Source organism: Grammomys surdaster, unplaced genomic scaffold (genome assembly GCF_004785775.1).
Source record: "Grammomys surdaster isolate TR1022 unplaced genomic scaffold, NIH_TR_1.0 204, whole genome shotgun sequence".
Classification (NCBI taxonomy): Eukaryota; Metazoa; Chordata; class Mammalia; order Rodentia; family Muridae; genus Grammomys; species Grammomys surdaster.
The window spans coordinates 1,541,882-1,559,416 of record NW_021604649.1 but is presented as its reverse complement, the minus strand read 5'-3'; the positions used below and the strand labels follow the sequence as shown (position 1 = coordinate 1,559,416).

Sequence of the window (17,535 nt, the reverse complement as noted above, 5' to 3'; positions counted from 1 at the left end):
GGGGTCTTCCAGGTCAAATCCTACACAGTGCTATACACAAATGGCCCAAGCGGAACCAACCTTACTGCAGTTCAGGCGAAGGAGGGGCGGGGCAGAGGGGGTGGGCTGTGTAGAGAGGGGCAGGTGGAAGTCCCGCCCACATTTGCTCTTACATTGTGCGCTGGGTGAAGGGAAAGGCGAGCAGGGTGGGGGTGGGGGGTCAGGGGTCGGGCAGGTGGGAGGGGGCAAGCTCACATCTCCGCCCTCTGCTGCCACTGGGGATAAGGAGCATCCTAACCCCCAACTGTCCGGTTAGATCCGCCTGCTGCCCCTCAGCAGACTGCTACTCCTGGGAACACAGGTAAGCAGGGCTCTGGCATTCCTGGGCCAGACATCTTTCTAGGCGCCAGATTCCAGGAACACCTTCCTCATCGTTGCCTTGGGCAGGGAGTGAGCCTCACACTCAGCTCACTTGAGTGCTAGCGCTAAGTGGGACGCAGACTTTCTCGAGGTGGGGAGAGGAGAAAGGAGCACCGGGGCCGCCGATCTAACTTGAGTCCGAAGTGGAGGAACACGGGAACAGATTAGGGTTACCCTTACGCTTCTCCACTTCCGAGCCTTACACCTCACCTGACTCTGACACAGAAAAGCACAGAGACCAGGCGAGTTGTCCAAGCTAACCCCAAGAAGGAGGCTACAGGGTCTCTTATTTGGAGCGACTCTGTACCCTTTCCTTTGACCCTACGTGCCCAGCCTGCTTCTGCTTGCCGTCCTAGGCGCCTGCCTTCCTGGGGCTCCTGCCTTCCTGGGTCGGAGATTTAAGTCCAGAAAACTGATTCAAGCCGCTCAAAACTACAAGGTCCCCTGAACTCTTTGGGTGTGCTCCAGCAGTACTCCACATAGTTAGGGGCTCTGTAACTTGAGCAGAAAGCTGAGGGGCCGTTTTGTGGTGTCTGTACCATGCCTGCCTGGAGCTGGTCCCCTCACTTTTCCCTTATTCCTTGTGAATAAAGGACAAGGAGTCTATAGCCCCCAGCCTCCCTCGGGTGTTACAAAGATGAGGTTTAGTGTGGCCATACTGAGGGCTCACTCAGCCTCTCTCAGGCTACTGAAACCGCCAGCGCCTTAGGGAGGTGATCTCGTATTTATCCCCACCTCCGATCATAGCACCCTCAGATTTGCAGCTGTTCTAGTCACAAATTTAAGAGTCCTTCTTTCTATCTTGAAAGGGATATCCGAACCTGACTTTTCTCTCCTTTCCACCCGTTCTACTGCCACCCCCACCCGCCCCTGGATTCTTCTACTACCCGGCCCTCATCCTTTCTCTGATCAAGCCTCCAGAGACTCTTCCCGCTCTGTGTCCCCAAACACTGGGGTACTCCAATGTTCTATTCTTTGTTCATTTCTCTCCTCACCTTTACCGCTTTGTGGGCAAGTACTTTCTGAGGGTCCCTCCACCTGAAACCTTCCCCCAACCCCCACCACGCCTCATTCTCCTAAACTCAGCCGAATCTCCTCGGGACCCCAACCCACTACCTGCCCCTGAACTGCGGCTCCTCCCGCTGTTTCTCCCCCCCCTTTTTTTTTAGTGAAAACAGGATATGGGGGTGCATTCAGTGAGTTAATGACTTGCTATTACTAGCTAACACAAATTGAGCACCTGTTGTGTGCCTAACTCTCTTCTACTATGCAAGATAATTTGCTTACTTACCATATTTATTGTCTCTCTTTTCAAGAAGGCCCCTGGAGTTGACTCTGTTTTGTTCTGGGCCACATCACAATGCTGGCATACAGGGAGAATTTTAAGAAAGTTAGCTAAGATTAAATAATAAAATCCCTAACCTTAAGAACTTGTTATCTGGCACCAAACAAGGTGAGATTACAGAGTGTGGAATAGAACATAAAATGGTATTCGGTTCACAGCAGTTCCGATTGCTTTTGTTGGGGGCGGGGTTGTTTTGAGGTTTTTGTTGCTGCTGTTGGTTTTGGTTTTTTGAATAAAAGTCCTAATATTTAGCCCTGGCTGGCCTGCAACTCACAAAGATTCACCTATCTCTACTTCGCAAGTGTCGAAATAAGCCTGTGCATGACCGTGAAATCTAGCAAAAGAACTCAGGCTATTATAATCGTTATTTCTTATTATATTTAATATTTTAATTTATTATTTTTATTTATCATTATTACCCTCTGAGCCATCTTGCCGGTCCTGTGCCTGATTTTATGTCTTACTGAGGATTGAAACCGGAACTCAGTGCACCCTAGATAAGCACTACCCCTGCTCAGCACCTCCAATTTTGATTTACCTTTGTGTATCTCCGTGTCCCTGTTTATAATAGGTGGTTGCTAGACTGTCTGATTTGTTTTGCTTTTTTTTTACCCCCTTTGAGATAGGATCTGGCTTCCAACTTGTTATGTAACTAAGGGTGACCTTGAACTTCAGATCTTTTCCCCTCACACACACACACCTGAAGCCTGGAACTATAGATGTGAGCCACCCTGCTGTTTTTGAGGTGTTGAGGATTGAACTTGGGGCTCCGTGCATGCTAAGCAAGATGCCATCTTCAGCCATGTTCTCTTTCTACATTACGCTGTTCTTTTAGGACATAAACCCCTTGGGTGGGAAAGTTCCAAGCAGCCAATCAGCAGACAGGCACTACTGTGCCAACCTGGAGTTCAAAGACAAATCCCACTCTCCTTGTGCAGTGGAGATGCTAAGGAACATAGAGATTCTTTTTTAAAAATATTTATTTTATGTATATGAATACATCGTAGCTGTCTTCAGACACACCAGAAGAAGACATCAGATCCCATTTCAGATGGTTGTGAAGCCACCATGTGGTTGCTGGGAATTGAACTCAGGACCTCTGGAAGAGCAATCAGCCCAAACATAGAGATTCTTTTCCAGGAGATAAAGATGTTCAAAATTTGTAAAACTTCCTCAAATTCAGCTATAGTGATGATAACACAACTCATGGACATTTCAAAGTTCACCGAATCACACTTTTTAACAGGGTGGACTTCATGGGGTACATGTTAATATCAATAGGCGCCCTTGAAAAATCCCATGACAGGCAAGATGGTTCCGAGATAAAGGTGTTTGCCACCAAATCTGACTCCTTTACTACCATAGAAGAGAGCCAACTCCCATCGGTTGTCCTTTGACCTTCATACAAATGCTATGGCATACTTGCACAACCCCACCCCCGGAAGGGTTAACTTGCCTCCATCAACCCAAATCTAACCCTCCCATGTGCAAAATGAATGTAATTTAAAAGTTATTTGTAATTTAAAAAGTGTGTGTGAAAAAAACACGTGAAAAAAAATAGCCCTGCTTGGTGTTGAAGGAGTAGCTTAATGTTAGAAGCTGTGGGTTCGATCCCTAGGCTTGTCAAAAGAAAAACTCTGCCTCTATCTCTAAAAGAACAGGGTAGCGGAGCATGGTGGCACACACCCATAATTCTAGCACTGTGAAGACAGAGGCAGGGGGATTGCCGAAACTTTAAGGTCAGCCTGACCAGGACAAATTCCAAGCAAGCCAAAGCTACAGGTTAAGACCTTGTCTCCCCCCACACCAAAATAAGGAGCAAACAGTATTTACTTAACCATGTTGATTCAATGACACCTGGGGTCTCCTTTCTTCCAGTCTGTCTCACCTGATTTCCCACTCTCAGCACCTGCTGTTTACACCTCTTCCTGCTGCTGGGGAATGGCGTTGCCAACAAAGTCTAGCATCTTGGACCTGAGCTCCAGCACACAGTGCCCCAGATCCCCAGAGGAAAGCCACGAGGCTTGGGCACAATGCAAAGATGCTGGCAGGCAGCTACCTGAGTACAAGGCAGTGGTGGTGGGTGCAAGTGGTGTTGGTAAAAGTGCTCTCACGATCCAGATGACCCACCACTGCTTCGTGAAAGACCATGACCCCACTATCCAGGATTCCTACTGGAAAGAAGTGGCCCTGGACAACGGAGGCTACATTCTAAATGTGCTGGATACAGCTGGGCAGGATATTCACCGGGCTCTCCGTGACCAGTGCTTGGCAGCGGGTGATGGTGTGCTGGGCGTCTTTGCTCTTGATGACCCCTCGTCTCTGGACCAGCTGCAGCAGATATGGTCCACTTGGAACCCTCACCACAAGCAGCCTCTGGTACTGGTGGGCAACAAGTGTGACCTGGTGACCACTGCTGGAGATGCTCACGCTGCCGCAGCAGTCCTTGCTCACAAGTTGGGAGCCCCCTTAGTGAAGACCTCAGCCAAGACACGGCAAGGTGTCGAGGAAGCCTTTGCTTTGCTTGTCCATGAGATTCAGAGAGCACAGGAGGCCGTGGCTGAGTCAAGCAAGAAGACCCGACACCACAAAACTGTGTGTAGCTGTGGCTGCTCTGTAGCCTGAAGACCTTAGTCAAGCAAATTGACCCTTATCTCATGTCAAGGTGACAGTTCCCTTGTCATAAGATTCCCCTCCCCGATCAAATAAGTTACCACGGACACCTTTTTATTGTTTGGTGAGGAGTTAGGTGGTAACGTGGAGTGCCCCTCATTGGCTGTGTTCTGTGAAACTCTATGCAAAATTAAATAAATGTTCTCAGGATTCAAAGCTTCCTCTGTACTAAGTCCTTTTCTTCCTTCCTTCCTTCCTTCCTTCCTTTTTTTTTTTTTTTTTGAGACAGGTTCTTACTATGTAGTCTTGCCTGAAACTCAAGAGATCTTCCTGCCCTTGCCTCCTGAATCCTGGAATAAAATGGGCCACCACTGCCAAGTTTGGTTTGCCTTGTTTTGAGACAGGATCTCCCGTAGCCCAGGCTGATACTGAACCCCTCCTGATTGATCATGTCCCTACTTGATACTGCAGGTATGTGCACTCCACACAGCACTAAGTGTGATGTTGGGGTGGGGGGGAAGAATGCTTCAAGAATGCTTTCATTAAAGGAGTTGGGGGACATGAGCATGTTAGCAGCACACACCTGTAATATCAGCAGCACCAGAGGTGGAGACAGGAAGAGCGATCAGGTAGGAGTTTGGTGTCAGCCTGGTTTGTATAGTGAGTTTCAGGATAACCAGAGCTATAGTGAGACTCCAAAAGGAAAACAAAGTTGAAGGCTCAGCAGTTAGGATTTTTTTTTTCTCCTGGTACTCACTTTGTAGACCAGGCTGGCCTTTAAGGCACAGAGATTCCCCTACTGCTGCCTCCCTCCTGAGTGCCGGGATTAAGACCTGTGCCACCACGCCCAGCAGCGGTTAAGAGTATTTTAAAAAAGAAAGAGCCAGGTGTGGCAGTCACCTTTAATTCCCAGCTCTCAGGGAAGCAGGCAGGTAGGTGGATCTCTCTGAGTTTGAGGCCAGCCTGGTCTGCAGAGTGAGTTTCAGGACGGCCAGGATTACACACAGGAAGACCAGGTATTCAATTTTTTTTAAAAAAATAGAAAAAAAAAACTTGAGGAACTGCCCAACTGTGTTTTGGATACAAGGAATGTAAAGAAGACACCTCAAAAGAAAACAACCTTCATCCTTGTACGACAGAAGACAGTGATAGGAAGGTTAACAAAAGGCTATGAAGTGACATTTGTGCAAAAAACTTGCACATATCGAGGACAGAACAAGTAGCCAGGGCAAAGACCATGGTTGGAGTGACTAGAGCCCTGTGTAAGCAGAACTTGGTAGTTGTTGATACAGTCAGTGTTGGATGTCTGGGCTAGCTAGCTCTGATCCACCTGGGGCCCTCACAACAAGCCTGGTCCTGCTGGGCAACAAGTGTAGCCATAGCCCCTTGGCCTTTAGTGCCGTGGACCCCTGGCAAACACTGAAAGTGACCACAGAGTCTCCCAGGGAACCTACCTCAGTGAAGCCTAGGCACTTGGTGAGTCCTGCAAAGCAGAGTAGGCAGGCCTGTATTCCTTGTTAGTACAGGACCCCAACAGCTACTGTGCTGTCCTCCAAGGACAGCCACTATCTATCGTTGTCACCCACCGGCCCCAGTACACGCCGCTCAGACAAACAGTTGCTATAGATTGCATTTATTGAGGGCTCAGGGGATGGGAGGTTGCCGGGGTAAGCAGCCGTGGACGTGCTGGCAGGGAGTCAGGGTTGCTGGGGCGCTCCTGGGTTCCAGGCCGTGCAGGATGCAGCAGCGCTCAGGGAGGCAGGAGGCGGCGTGCCGGCGCCTGGGGCGAGGGGTTCTCCAGGCGTTTGACGCGTAGCAGAGCCCCCAGTACGTTCTCAGGAGGCACCTGGGGACCCGCATCCTGGTCTACAGATCGGCGGAGGCGGCGCGGGGCAGGAGCAGTCTCTGGCTCCGAACTTCCGGTGAGGATCCGCCCTAGCAAGTACCTGCATGGAGAAGTGGAGTGAGGAGGACGCATTGTCACTGTTGTGGTTCAGAACCCAGACAGGGCAACTCTGTAAATCCCGTAGGGCTTGCAGTTGTCACTCGAGCCTGCGGAACTCACCATTACTTTCTGGGGGAAATCAGAGGTCCCGGCCTTCCATTCCAGAAACTTCCTGCCACAATGGCCACTCCAGGCAGAAACCGATCCACCCACCCGGGGAGCCCTACTCCTGTATTGTCCCACCAGTCAGGGGTCCATGGGCTACCATTCCCCTGTACTCAGGACCCACGACCTCCCTGCTCAGGCTCCAGCGCAGCGCTTTGGTGATTTTGCCCCCAGCACGTGAAGCAGGTCCTGCAGCCCTTGCCCTCCCTCCCCCCGGGTCCCCGCACCTCAGCAGCTCAGGGTCCACGTCAGGAGTCTCGTCGCCGGCATCCTCGACGTCTGGGCCGGTGGGGCCATCGTCATACACTGGGGGCCGGGGTCGCTGCGCAGCTGCAGGGGCGGGGACAAGCTGGGCCGCCAGGGCGGCCGGGTCTAGGCGAGCTCGGAGCAGAGCACGGGCGAGCTGTGCAGCGGGAGCGTCTGGGTCGTCGTCCGGGGCCAAGGGCGGGTCCGAGGCACGAGGGGAGCCCCAGGCACGCAACAGCTGCGCCAGGACACGGGCCTGCTGGTCCTCGGCCTCCTGCGCCTCGGCACGCGCGCGTTCCTGTCTCTCGGCCTCCAGTAGGTGCGCCAGCGCCCGCGCCAGCTCCTGCACCGCACCCGCCGCCTCTCCTCGGGGCACGGCCCGACGCAAGCGGAGGGGAGCGCTCGGCTCGGATGCTGCACCCAGACCCCAGGGCTCCTGCGGGAAGATGAGATGGAGGGAAAAAATACCGTCATTGTCCCTCTGGCCAGAGATGCCCAGCTAGGGGTGGGGCTCCATGGATTTTCAATGACCACTTCATTCACTGGACCCTTCCAAAATTCTATCGTGTCTAAGGTGAAACCCCCTAAATATCTCCAAGGGCACTTCGGACCACTAGAATACCTCTAGGATTTACACAATCTCAGAACTTGTCCTGAGTCCTCTGGATGCCACGTTGTTAGTTTCTTTTCTCTTCTTCATTTTTTTTTGGGGGGGGCATGGGAGTGGGGCAGATGCCAGGTTTCGAATAACACTAAAACATTTTAAACTTGCAAAAATAAGCCAGGTGTGGGGGGGGGAATTCACACCTTTAATCCCAGCCTCCACAGGCAAGATCCCTGACTTTCAGGCCAGCCTGGGCCGTACAGGGAAATCCTATCTCGAGAAACAAAACAAAAAAATTTTTTTTGCAAAAATAATTTTGAAAGGGAAATTGTGTGTGTCTCAGAAGAATGGGTTGTGTGTCCGGGTCCTAAGGTGTTACGTAGCTTACAGGATGTAAAGTCTTGAACCATCAGAGCAGCATTTTATCATAGCAAAAAAGTAGGGGGAAGGAAAGAACAGCGCGGAAATAAACAATGACATACTAGGATACTCATGAAACACACATAGGAGATGATATTGTGCACCAATAAATGAACTATAACAGTACACTTCAATATAAATGAATCTCACACACACACAAAGACAAATAAATTCTAGAATCCCACTGCAGAGGGCCTAAGTCTATCAAAACCAAGGACTTCTTAGTGACCCCTAGTGACCGCCAGAAAGCAGATGCCAGAGAGCAGATTGATTTCATTTCTCGTATGTTCCAAAAGCTGGAGGAACGAAACAATGGGTTGTTTAAAGATACGCTGCAAATAAAAGTATGGGATCAATGGGCAGAATATAGGAGGTGATGTCTATGGAGGGGGCGAGGCTAGGGAATGGTTTTTAAAATCCTCTGTGCTCTAGACAGCTTTGAAGAGCCCTTGATCAGCATCCACGCCCTCAGCACCAGGGGAAATCACCCATCACACATGCAACCCAACCCAACACTGCCATAGCCACTTCAAGGAACTGCATAGAAGTGGTCTTTTCTTCGTGCCTGTGTGCATGTTCCTGTTGGAGAAATGATCTTCAGTTACACTCTCTGAGCAACCCAGGTGCAAGGGCACGCATCACCTTTAAAAACAAAATGCAGAGACATCATGGCTTCTTTCCCTTCAATGACACAGCTCCACAAGGAAGCAAAAAGGAAACTGTCTCAGGGCTGCACACAGAAGAACCCAAGCACTCAGTCTGTCCAAGCCACCATGAAATATGTACCCCAAGGTACAAGGACCACTCCTTCCAAGATGAAAACAAACGAACACAGAAATACACAACTACACAGAAAGATACGCCCATGTACTACGTCATCACCCATAAGAATTCACAAATATACACACGGTACCATCCAGGCCCGCAAAAAGTCAAACAGAGGCTTCTCCAGTATTGTAGGGCGGGCGTTCAGGGGCAGTCAAACCAAAGGACACACTGAAAGGACACAATACCTGTACACCTCGGTCATCACATCACAGGCTTAGATAGCTTTTCTGAATATACCCTAGTGCCACAGACAGCTCCACAGGCCACTCGCGGATCGAGATCAGGCCAGGCCCCGGATGCTGAGGGATGGGCAGGGTGCGTCTGCTGGCCGAGCGAGCCCTGAGCAACATCATCCTCACACCCTGAAACTGCGCCTGGCCTGCGCGGGGGGCTGTCAGCTGCAGCCCAAGCCACCCTTGCCAAGCTTTATGCGCATACTGGCAAAAATGCCTCACCAACACTTTTCCCCATCTTCTTCCCCACCCCACCCCCACCCCCTGCTGACTGGGGTCGCACCTTCACGGGCCTCGCTGACAGGGTGGGGGGCAGCCTCAGAAGGCCCAAGAGCAGCAGCACCAAAACGCCGACGCCCCCGGCCCTCGGCCCGCAGAGCAGCGGCGACCCCGCCATGCTGCCCCAACGAGCCGGGCTCCGGACGGGCGGACTGGCTGTCAAGTGCGCAGCGATGGGTATTAGGCACAGCCGCGGCGGTCTGCGGCTGCGCACATCCAGGAGCCTGCCCCCCCCGCCCCCTCCCCCCGTCTCCCACTCTACGCAGGCGCAGAATTAGGGCTCTGGCCTTCTCTTCATCCTGCGCATCGCCATGGAGATGTCCAAGGGGCAAAGTGGAGAACAGAAGTCTGCACTGGCGGTTGCCATGGCAGTATAAGGGCAGTTGCTAGGGCAATAGACCTTGCTGTCGAATTACCAGACAGACACGGGGAAATTGACTCAGTGGGCTGAAATAAGGCTCTGGTCTCTGTCCTTGGGGAGACAACAGACTATACTCTGTTTGATGGATAAACAATTACTGGCTGAATGCCGTGGACCACGATGTTCACAGAGAAATGGATCCAGATGACGTGGCAATGGCGAGCTCAGTTCGTATTGTTATGGATTAGCCTCGTGCCTGACTAAAGCTATCACTAGCAACTGCAAGCTGTATAGGCGTGATGTTGAGCAGGAGCTCACTAATGGTCCTTTCCTGTCACTGTGCTCCTGTTTCCACAGGTATGCCGTGGCAAATGTGCACCCCTACTCACACACAACAAATAAGTAAATACGTTAAAAAAAAAAAAACATGATACAACAAAAGGTTGAGAGAGCCAGGCCTGATGGCTCAGGCCTGTCATCCCAACCACTTGGGAGGTTAAGGGAGAAGGATCTCAAATTCAAGGCCTGTCTGGATTACATCTAGTTCAACAGTCTAGGGATGTAGTTAATCTGGTACAGTTTTTGCCTAGCATATACAAAGCCCTAGATTTGATTCTGGGCACCTCATAAACTGGGTGTGGTGACACTGTCCTTATCTATGATGTAGGTTTCTTTTCTTTTGTCTTTCTTTCTTTCTTTCTTTCTTTCTTTCTTTCTTTCTTTCTTTCTATTTTTTCTTTTTTCTTTTTGGACAGGTTCTCTCTACATAGCCCTGGCTGTCCAGGAACTTACTACGTAGTCAAGACTGGCCTTGAACTGATAGAGATTTGCGGGTCTCTGCCTCCTGAGGGCTGAGATTAAAGGCTTAAAACACTGTGTCCCCTGCACAAAGCAGGTTCTAAACCAGCATAAACGCAGAAATAGTTTAAGGCCAGCCTGTACAATATAATGCGATCCTATCTCAAAATAAAAACTAGAAAGTGGGTAGCTCCATCATAGGGTTCTTGCCCAGCATGCATCCCCAGTAGGGCAAGAAGAAAGTAGGCTGGAGACAGAAGACCAAGCTCTGTGGTAAAGCACGTGTTCAGCACAAACAAGAGTTCCATGCCACCACCATAGGAAGAGACAAAGTGTCCCCAACCAAGTATGGTTGGCACATTCCTGTAACCTTGGCACCAGGAAGACAAAGGCAGGAGGATCGTAAGTTTAAGGCCAGCTTGGGCCACACAGGGAGTTCAAGGGCAGCCAAGGATATATAGCGGGTAGATAATGTCTCAAACAAATAAGGAGAGGTAGAGATACGTTGATTATTCGTAGAGCACATTCATGCTTGGGGCCCTGGAGTACACCCCATAACCATAGAAATAAAACAAATAAATAAAACAAATCATCAGCTGGTCATGCTATCACAGGCCTTTAATCCCAGCACTCAGAAGGCAGAAGCAGGCAGATCTCTATTGAGTTCCTGGTCAACCTGGTCTACATAGAGAGTTCCAAAGTAGTCTGGGCTACAAAGAGAAACCATGTCTTCAAGAACAACCAAATAGGGGCTGGAGAGATGGCTCAGCGGTTAAGAGCACTGACTGCTCTTCCAGAGGTCCTGAGTTCAAATCCCAGCAACCACATGGTGGCTCACAACCATCTGTAATGGGATCCGATGCCCTCTTCTGGTGTGTCCGAAAACAGCGACAGTGTACTCATAAATAAAATAAAAAAATAAATCTTGCCGGGCGGTGGTGGTGCACGTCTTTAATCCCAGCACTTGGGAGGCAGAGGCAGGCGAATTTCTGAGTTCGAGGCCAGCCTGGTCTACAGAGTGAGTTCCAGGACAGCCAGGACTACACAGAGAAACCCTGTCTCAAAAAACCAAAAAAAAAAAAAAAAAATCTTAAAAAAAATCTCTTTAAAAAAAGGGCCGGGTGGTGGTGGCGCACGCCTTTAATTCCAGCACTTGGGAGGCAGAGGCAGGCGGATCTCTGAGTTCGAGAGTTCGAGGCTAGCCTGCTCTACAGAGTGAGTTCCAGGACAGCCAGGGCTACACAGAGAAACCCTGACTCGAAAAAACAAAAAAAAAAACAAAAACAAACAAACAAACAAACAAAAAACCAAACAGCAACCACAAAAACCCAAACACTGGAATGGTCCATCAGAGGCTGGAAATGTAGTTCACTGGTAGAGTATATCTATTGCTGGATTTGAACACTAGCAGCAAATAAAAGAAGAAGACCCAGAAGATGCTGATAAAATCAGCCTGTATCCCAAAGGGGGAAAAATTGGAGACGGCAATGCTGACAGTGCTTCTTTCTGGATACAGAACCAGTGACTGCTAATGTACAGTTATCTGAAAAATAAAGTTATGATTAATACACACTGCTGCGATAATCAGAAGGAAATTATAGATTTTCATTTAGAATTGAAACTAAAGAGAAAAATTAAAATGAAAAATTTAAAACAATATATGATGACATGGCATAGATTAACTGTGAAGGAAAGCCAGGCATGGTGGCAGAAGTGGGATGAGCCTTGTGAGTTCAAGGCCAGCCTGGTCTACAGAGAGTTTCAGGTCAGCCAATGCTACACAGAAAGATTGTATCTCAAAAAAAAATTACTAAAAACAAATAAAATAAATAATAAAAGTGAAGAAAAGAGCCAGTCCCACTGGTCCACTCATAATTCCAGTGCTTGGGAAGCTGAGGCAGGATAGTGAGTTTCAGTCTAGCCTAGAGTGTACACAAGACCCTGTCTAAAAGAAAAAACAAAAGTGGGCAAAAGAAAGATACATCTCTATGGCCTAGGGCAGATCTAACCCATTGATTTGCCTGTATGTTTCCAGGATCACAGATAACGTCACATTGCAAATCCTTTCCTGGCTACTTTTATGGAAGTCTGGCTCTCTGGGCGGTGGTGGCGCACGCCTTTAATCCCAGCGCTTGGGAAGCAGAGGCAGGCAGATTTCTGAGTTCGAGACCAGCCTGGTCTACAGAGTGAGTTCCAGGACAGCCAGGGCCACACAGAGAAACCCTGTCTCAAAATACAAACAAAAAAAAAGAGAGAGAAAAAGAAAAGAAAGAAAGTCTGGGTCAGTAGTACACAGCTGTATCCCAGCACTTGGAAGGCTGAGGGAGAAGGACTGGTGCTGTTGCAAGTCTATGGCTAGTTAGGGCTACATAAGAGCAAGGCCAGTCAGAGCTGCACAGGGAGACTCTGCCTCAAATCACATACAAAAAAGTATATTTCTTTATGGACCTAATGATTCAACACCAATATAACAGACACACACTTGAGATGGTTTCCATTTCCCCCACCTCTTGGTGTTCACATCTTTTACATAATGTACTCCCATCGAGTGTATGTGTGACTACAGGTAGCAGGTTATATGTAACATATGTATATATTAAAGATAAGGTGAAATAACCATCTGCTAAGGAGACTCCTAACTACTTTACTGCATTTGATAAAGCAAGCAGCTACTGGGGTATTCTTTTTTCTTCTTTTTTTGAGACAGGGTTTCTCTGTTGTAGCCCTGGCTGTCCTGGAACTTGCTCTTTATAGACTAAGCTGGGGTCAAAGTCAGAAATCCACTTGCCCCTGCCTGTGCTGGGACTAAAGGTGTGCACCACCATGGACATGGTGACTTGTGACATCTGAAATGGCAAAGGGTAGAAGCTTGCTGGCTGGACTATAGGAGTGAAGGGGTACCCTTCATTTGGCATCCAGTAGGAAACTGAAGCTCTCTGTTCTATATGGTTTATAATTGTAAAGACCTTGGAAGTGATTGCTCCCCTGGTCATGCCTCAGATGACACTGTAGTCTCAGCAAACACTGTGACTTCAGTTTGAGAGAATCTTAGTAGGAAACACAACTAAAGCAGCCCCGACTTCTCTTTCTCCCTTCCTCCCTCCCCCTCGCCCTCTCTGGAGGGATGGGAATGGGACCCAAGGCTTTGCACATATTAAGCAAATGCTCCCCATATTGAGCCCTAACTTTCCATCTCAGCCCTAAGCCCTTACTCCTGACAAAAAAACCCTGCCTATTTACTATGGTCTGTTGCTTTCTAGTCCTGGGGATGGAACCCAAGGTTTCTTCTATGTCCTGATTACAATTTGAGATTTGTAGTAATAGAAAACTAGTGTAAACTGGGTGGTGGCGCACGCCTTTAACTCAAGCACTCAGGAGACAGAGGCAGGCAGATCTCGAGTTTGAGGCTAACCTGGTCTACAAAATAAATTCCAGAACAGTCAGGACTACATAGAGAAATCCTGTCTCAAAAACCAAAGCAAAACAACCCTCCCCCCAAAAATCTACATGTTGGAGCCAGAGAGATGAGCCCACAGTTAAGAGCACTTGCTGCCCTTGTAGAGGACGCACATGGAGACTAGAGCCATTTGTATCTCCAATTCTAGGGAAGCTGGTGCCCTCTTCTGGTCCCCACAGGCACTGAATGCACGCGGTACACTCATACACATAAAATAAAGATGACTATTTGTTGTTGTTGTTTTGTTTTGCTTTTTTTTCGAGACAGGGTTTCTCTGTGTAGCCCTGGCTGTCCTGGAACTCACTCTGTAGACCAGGCTGGCCTCGAACTCAGAAATCCACCTGCCTCTGCCTCCCAAGTGCTGGGATTAAAGGCGTGCGCCACCACCGCCGCCCAGCTAAAGATGACTATTTTAAAAAAATCTACATATTACACTCATATAAAATGTCTAGGATAAAGCAAATCTATAGACAACTGATTTGTAGTTGTCTAGTTTTTTTAAAATTTTATTGAAATATTTAAAAATGATGTGAAACAAAGACATTTCCTAAAACTTTGATGAAACAATTACATATTGTGAAAACTGTTTTGAAAGGGTTCTTACAAAAAAAAGTAATTCTACTATGTATGTGTGGGGACGTTGAGAGTAAAGGAAGACCTGAGAGTGGAAACAGGAAGTAATAGGTGTGACTATAAAGGAAGTCCATTCAGGGAATGTCAGAATAAGTTCTTCACTTTTCACAACTAATATATGTTTATAAAACCTCTTCAAAGGGACTGGAGAGATGGTGTGGTGGCCAATTAACAGCACACACTGCTCTTGTGAGGACTGAAGCTCAGTTCCCATGTCCAGCAGCTCACAACTGCCTGTAACTCCAGCTCCAAGGGATTCGACATCCTCTTCTGGCCTCTGTAGACACACACGTCTGTCTCTCTCTCTCACACACACACACATACCCTTTCTCTCTCTCTTTCTCTCTCTTTCTCTCTCTCTCTCCCCCCCACATACACTACAAAATTAGATATAAAATAAATATTTTAAAATTATGTATATGAATGCTCATGTACATCTGTCTGTGTGCCACATTCAGGCCTAGTGCTTGCAAAGGTCAACAGAGGGTCAGATCCTCTGGAATTGGAGATACAGAAAGTTGTGAGCCATTATGTGGGTGCTGGGAACAGAAACCAGGTCCTCTGCAAGAGTAACAAGTACTCTTTTTTTTCTTTTTTCTTTTTCTTTTTTTTTTTTTTTTGTTTTTCCAGACAGGGTTTCTTTGTGTAGCCCTGGCTGTCCTGGAACTCACTCTGTAAACCAAGCTGGCCTCGAACTCAGAAATCTGCCTGCCTCTGCCTCCCAAGTGCTGGGATTCAAGGCATGTGCCACCACAGCCCGGCAGCAACAAATACTATTAAACTCAGATCCCATTCTGACTGGTATGAGGTGGAATCTCAGGGTCATTTTGATTTGCATTTCCCTGATGTCTAAGGACTTTGAACACTTCTTTTTAAGTGCTTCTTACCATTCAAGATTCTTCTGTTGTGAATTCTCTGTTCAGCTCTGTATTCCATTTTTAAAATTGGGTTATTTGGGTTGTTGGTATCTAGCTTCTTGAGTTGTTTATAAATTTTGTACATTAGCCCTCTGTCAGATATAGGGTTGGTAAAGATCCTTTCCTAGTATTAGGCTGCTGTTTTGTCCTATTGACAGTGTCCCTTGTCTCAAAGAAGTTTTTCAGTTTGTTGAAGATGCTTTCTTGTTTTTGTTTTTTTTTTTTTTCTTGGTTTTCGAGACAGGGTTTCTCTGTGTAGCCCTGGCTGTCCTGGAACTCACTCTGTAGACCAGGCTGGCCTCGAACTCAGAAATCCACTTGCCTCTGCCTCCCAAGTGCTGGGATTAAAGTTATGTGCCACCACTGCCTGGCTACCGTATTTTAAAATTGGGATTATTTCTGGGTCTTCAATTCTATTCCATTGATCAATGTGTCTGTTTCTGTACCAATACCATACAGTTTTTATTACTTGCTCTGTAGCACAGTTTGAGATCAGGGATGGAGATTCCTCCTGAAGTTCTTTTATTATTCAGGATTGTTTTGGCTATCCTGGGATTTTTGCTTTCCCATATGAAGTTGAGAATTGCTCTTTCAAAAGTCTATAAAAATTGTGTTGGAATTTTGATGGAGATTGCATTGAATCTGTAGATTGCTTTTGATAAGATGGCCATTTTCACTATGTTAATCCTACACCAACCCCTGACACTATTAATGATGCTCTGTTCTGCTTGCAGACAGGAGCATGTTGTCCTCTGAGAGGCTCCACCCAGCAGCTGACTGAGACAGATGCAGACACCCACAGCCAAACAGTGGATGGAGCTTGGAGACTCTTATGGAAGAATAGGAGAAAGGATTGAAGCCTCTAAGGGGATGGGAACTCCACAGGAAGACCAACAGAGTCAACTAACCTGGATTCTTGGGGCTCTCAGAGACTGAACCACCAACCAAAGAACATACACAGGCTGGACCTAGGCCTCCCTGTTCATATGTAGATGTGCAGCTTGATCTTCATGTAGGTCCCGAACAACTGGACAAAGGGCTATCCCCAAAACTGTTGCCTGTCTGTGGGATATATTCTTCTAGCTGGGCTGCCTTGTCTGGCCTCAGTGGGAGACGTTGTCCCTAGCCTCCCAAAGACTTGATGAACCAGGGTGCAAGAGCACCCAGGGGAGCCTCTCTACCCACTCAGAATAGAAGGGGAGGAAGTGGGAGGATTGTGGCAAGGGGTGACCCTGAGGGGGGCAGTGAAAGGGATGTAAAGTTAATAAAAACAAAACAGTGCTCCCTCTCTCCAGCTACTTCCCCAAGTAAAACATTTTTTAAATCCCTTAAACAATGAAAAGTGTTCATGCTATTCTGCCCAGGTTGGCACTAAATTACCAAACTCGAGTAGTGCTCCTTCCTAACCTAAATAGTTGGAATTACAAGTTAGCAACACACCATACCAGGCCACAATATTAAGTTTGTGTGTGCTGAGCAAGCACCCTGGGGATCAGACTCAGATTCTTGAGGTTACTAAACAAGCACTCTATCACTGAGCTGTGTCCAGTTTTATATTGTCAGACAGGAATAGTGGCTCACACCTGTAATTCCATAACTTGAGAAGCAGAGGCAGAAGAGTGCCTTTCTTTAGAAGACCAGCTAGGGCTACATAGTTCCGGGCCAACTGGGGCTAGAGCAAAATGCTGCTTCCTTTCCAAACTGATACACATTATTTTGTGGTGCTAGGGGATCCAACCCAGGCCTCACACTTGCTAGGCAAGCCCTCAGCACTGCTATACAATTAAAATACAATCTCAAAGTCCAGTTGGTTATTTATTTATTTTTTTGGTTTTTCGAGACAGGGTTTCTCTGTGTGTAGCACTGGCTGTCCTGGAACTCACTCTGTAGACCAGGCTGGCCTCGAACTCAGAAATCCGCCTGCCTCTGCCTCCCAAGTGCTGGGATTAAAGGCGTCCACAACCACTGTCCAGCCGGTTATATTTTTGTATTGTGGGGATCCAAACCTGGGGTCTCATGCCAGTAAGATAAGCACCTACCACTGAGTTGCACCTCCAAACCTCTAGCTGAATATGTTTTTAAAAATTAATAAACATAATTAATGTATGAATTCTTGAAAAAAAATTATATCTGACTATTCACATTAGCATTATAAATAGTTCACAAAAGGAAGCACCTCAAGTATCCATGGGTAGATAAGTAAGGTTCAGACTTAAAGTAGATAAAGGAACCATTTGGGGATTTAACTCAGAGATAGGGCACTTGCTTAGTACTCTTAGACCCTGGATGTCC

The 17,535-nt window shown here is 47.8% G+C and overlaps 2 protein-coding genes across 2 annotated transcripts; one reads left to right on the top strand and one right to left on the bottom strand.

Moving 5' to 3' along the window:
- Positions 1-200: 200 nt before the first annotated feature.
- On the top strand, positions 201-4,586 carry Eras (ES cell expressed Ras). Its single transcript, XM_028770762.1, has 2 exons — positions 201-340; positions 3,651-4,586. Exon 2 carries the CDS (start codon positions 3,686-3,688, stop codon positions 4,367-4,369), a length of 684 nt encoding a protein of 227 aa, XP_028626595.1. The 5' UTR covers positions 201-340; positions 3,651-3,685; the 3' UTR covers positions 4,370-4,586.
- Positions 4,587-5,969: 1,383 nt separating this feature from the next.
- Pcsk1n (proprotein convertase subtilisin/kexin type 1 inhibitor) lies at positions 5,970-9,230 on the bottom strand. The gene is made up of 3 exons (XM_028770845.1): positions 9,082-9,230; positions 6,695-7,149; positions 5,970-6,303 (listed from the first exon to the last, which is right to left on the bottom strand). Exons 1-3 carry the CDS (start codon positions 9,193-9,195, stop codon positions 6,108-6,110), a joined length of 765 nt encoding a protein of 254 aa, XP_028626678.1. The 5' UTR covers positions 9,196-9,230; the 3' UTR covers positions 5,970-6,107.
- Between the last annotated feature and the right edge of the window lie 8,305 nt (positions 9,231-17,535).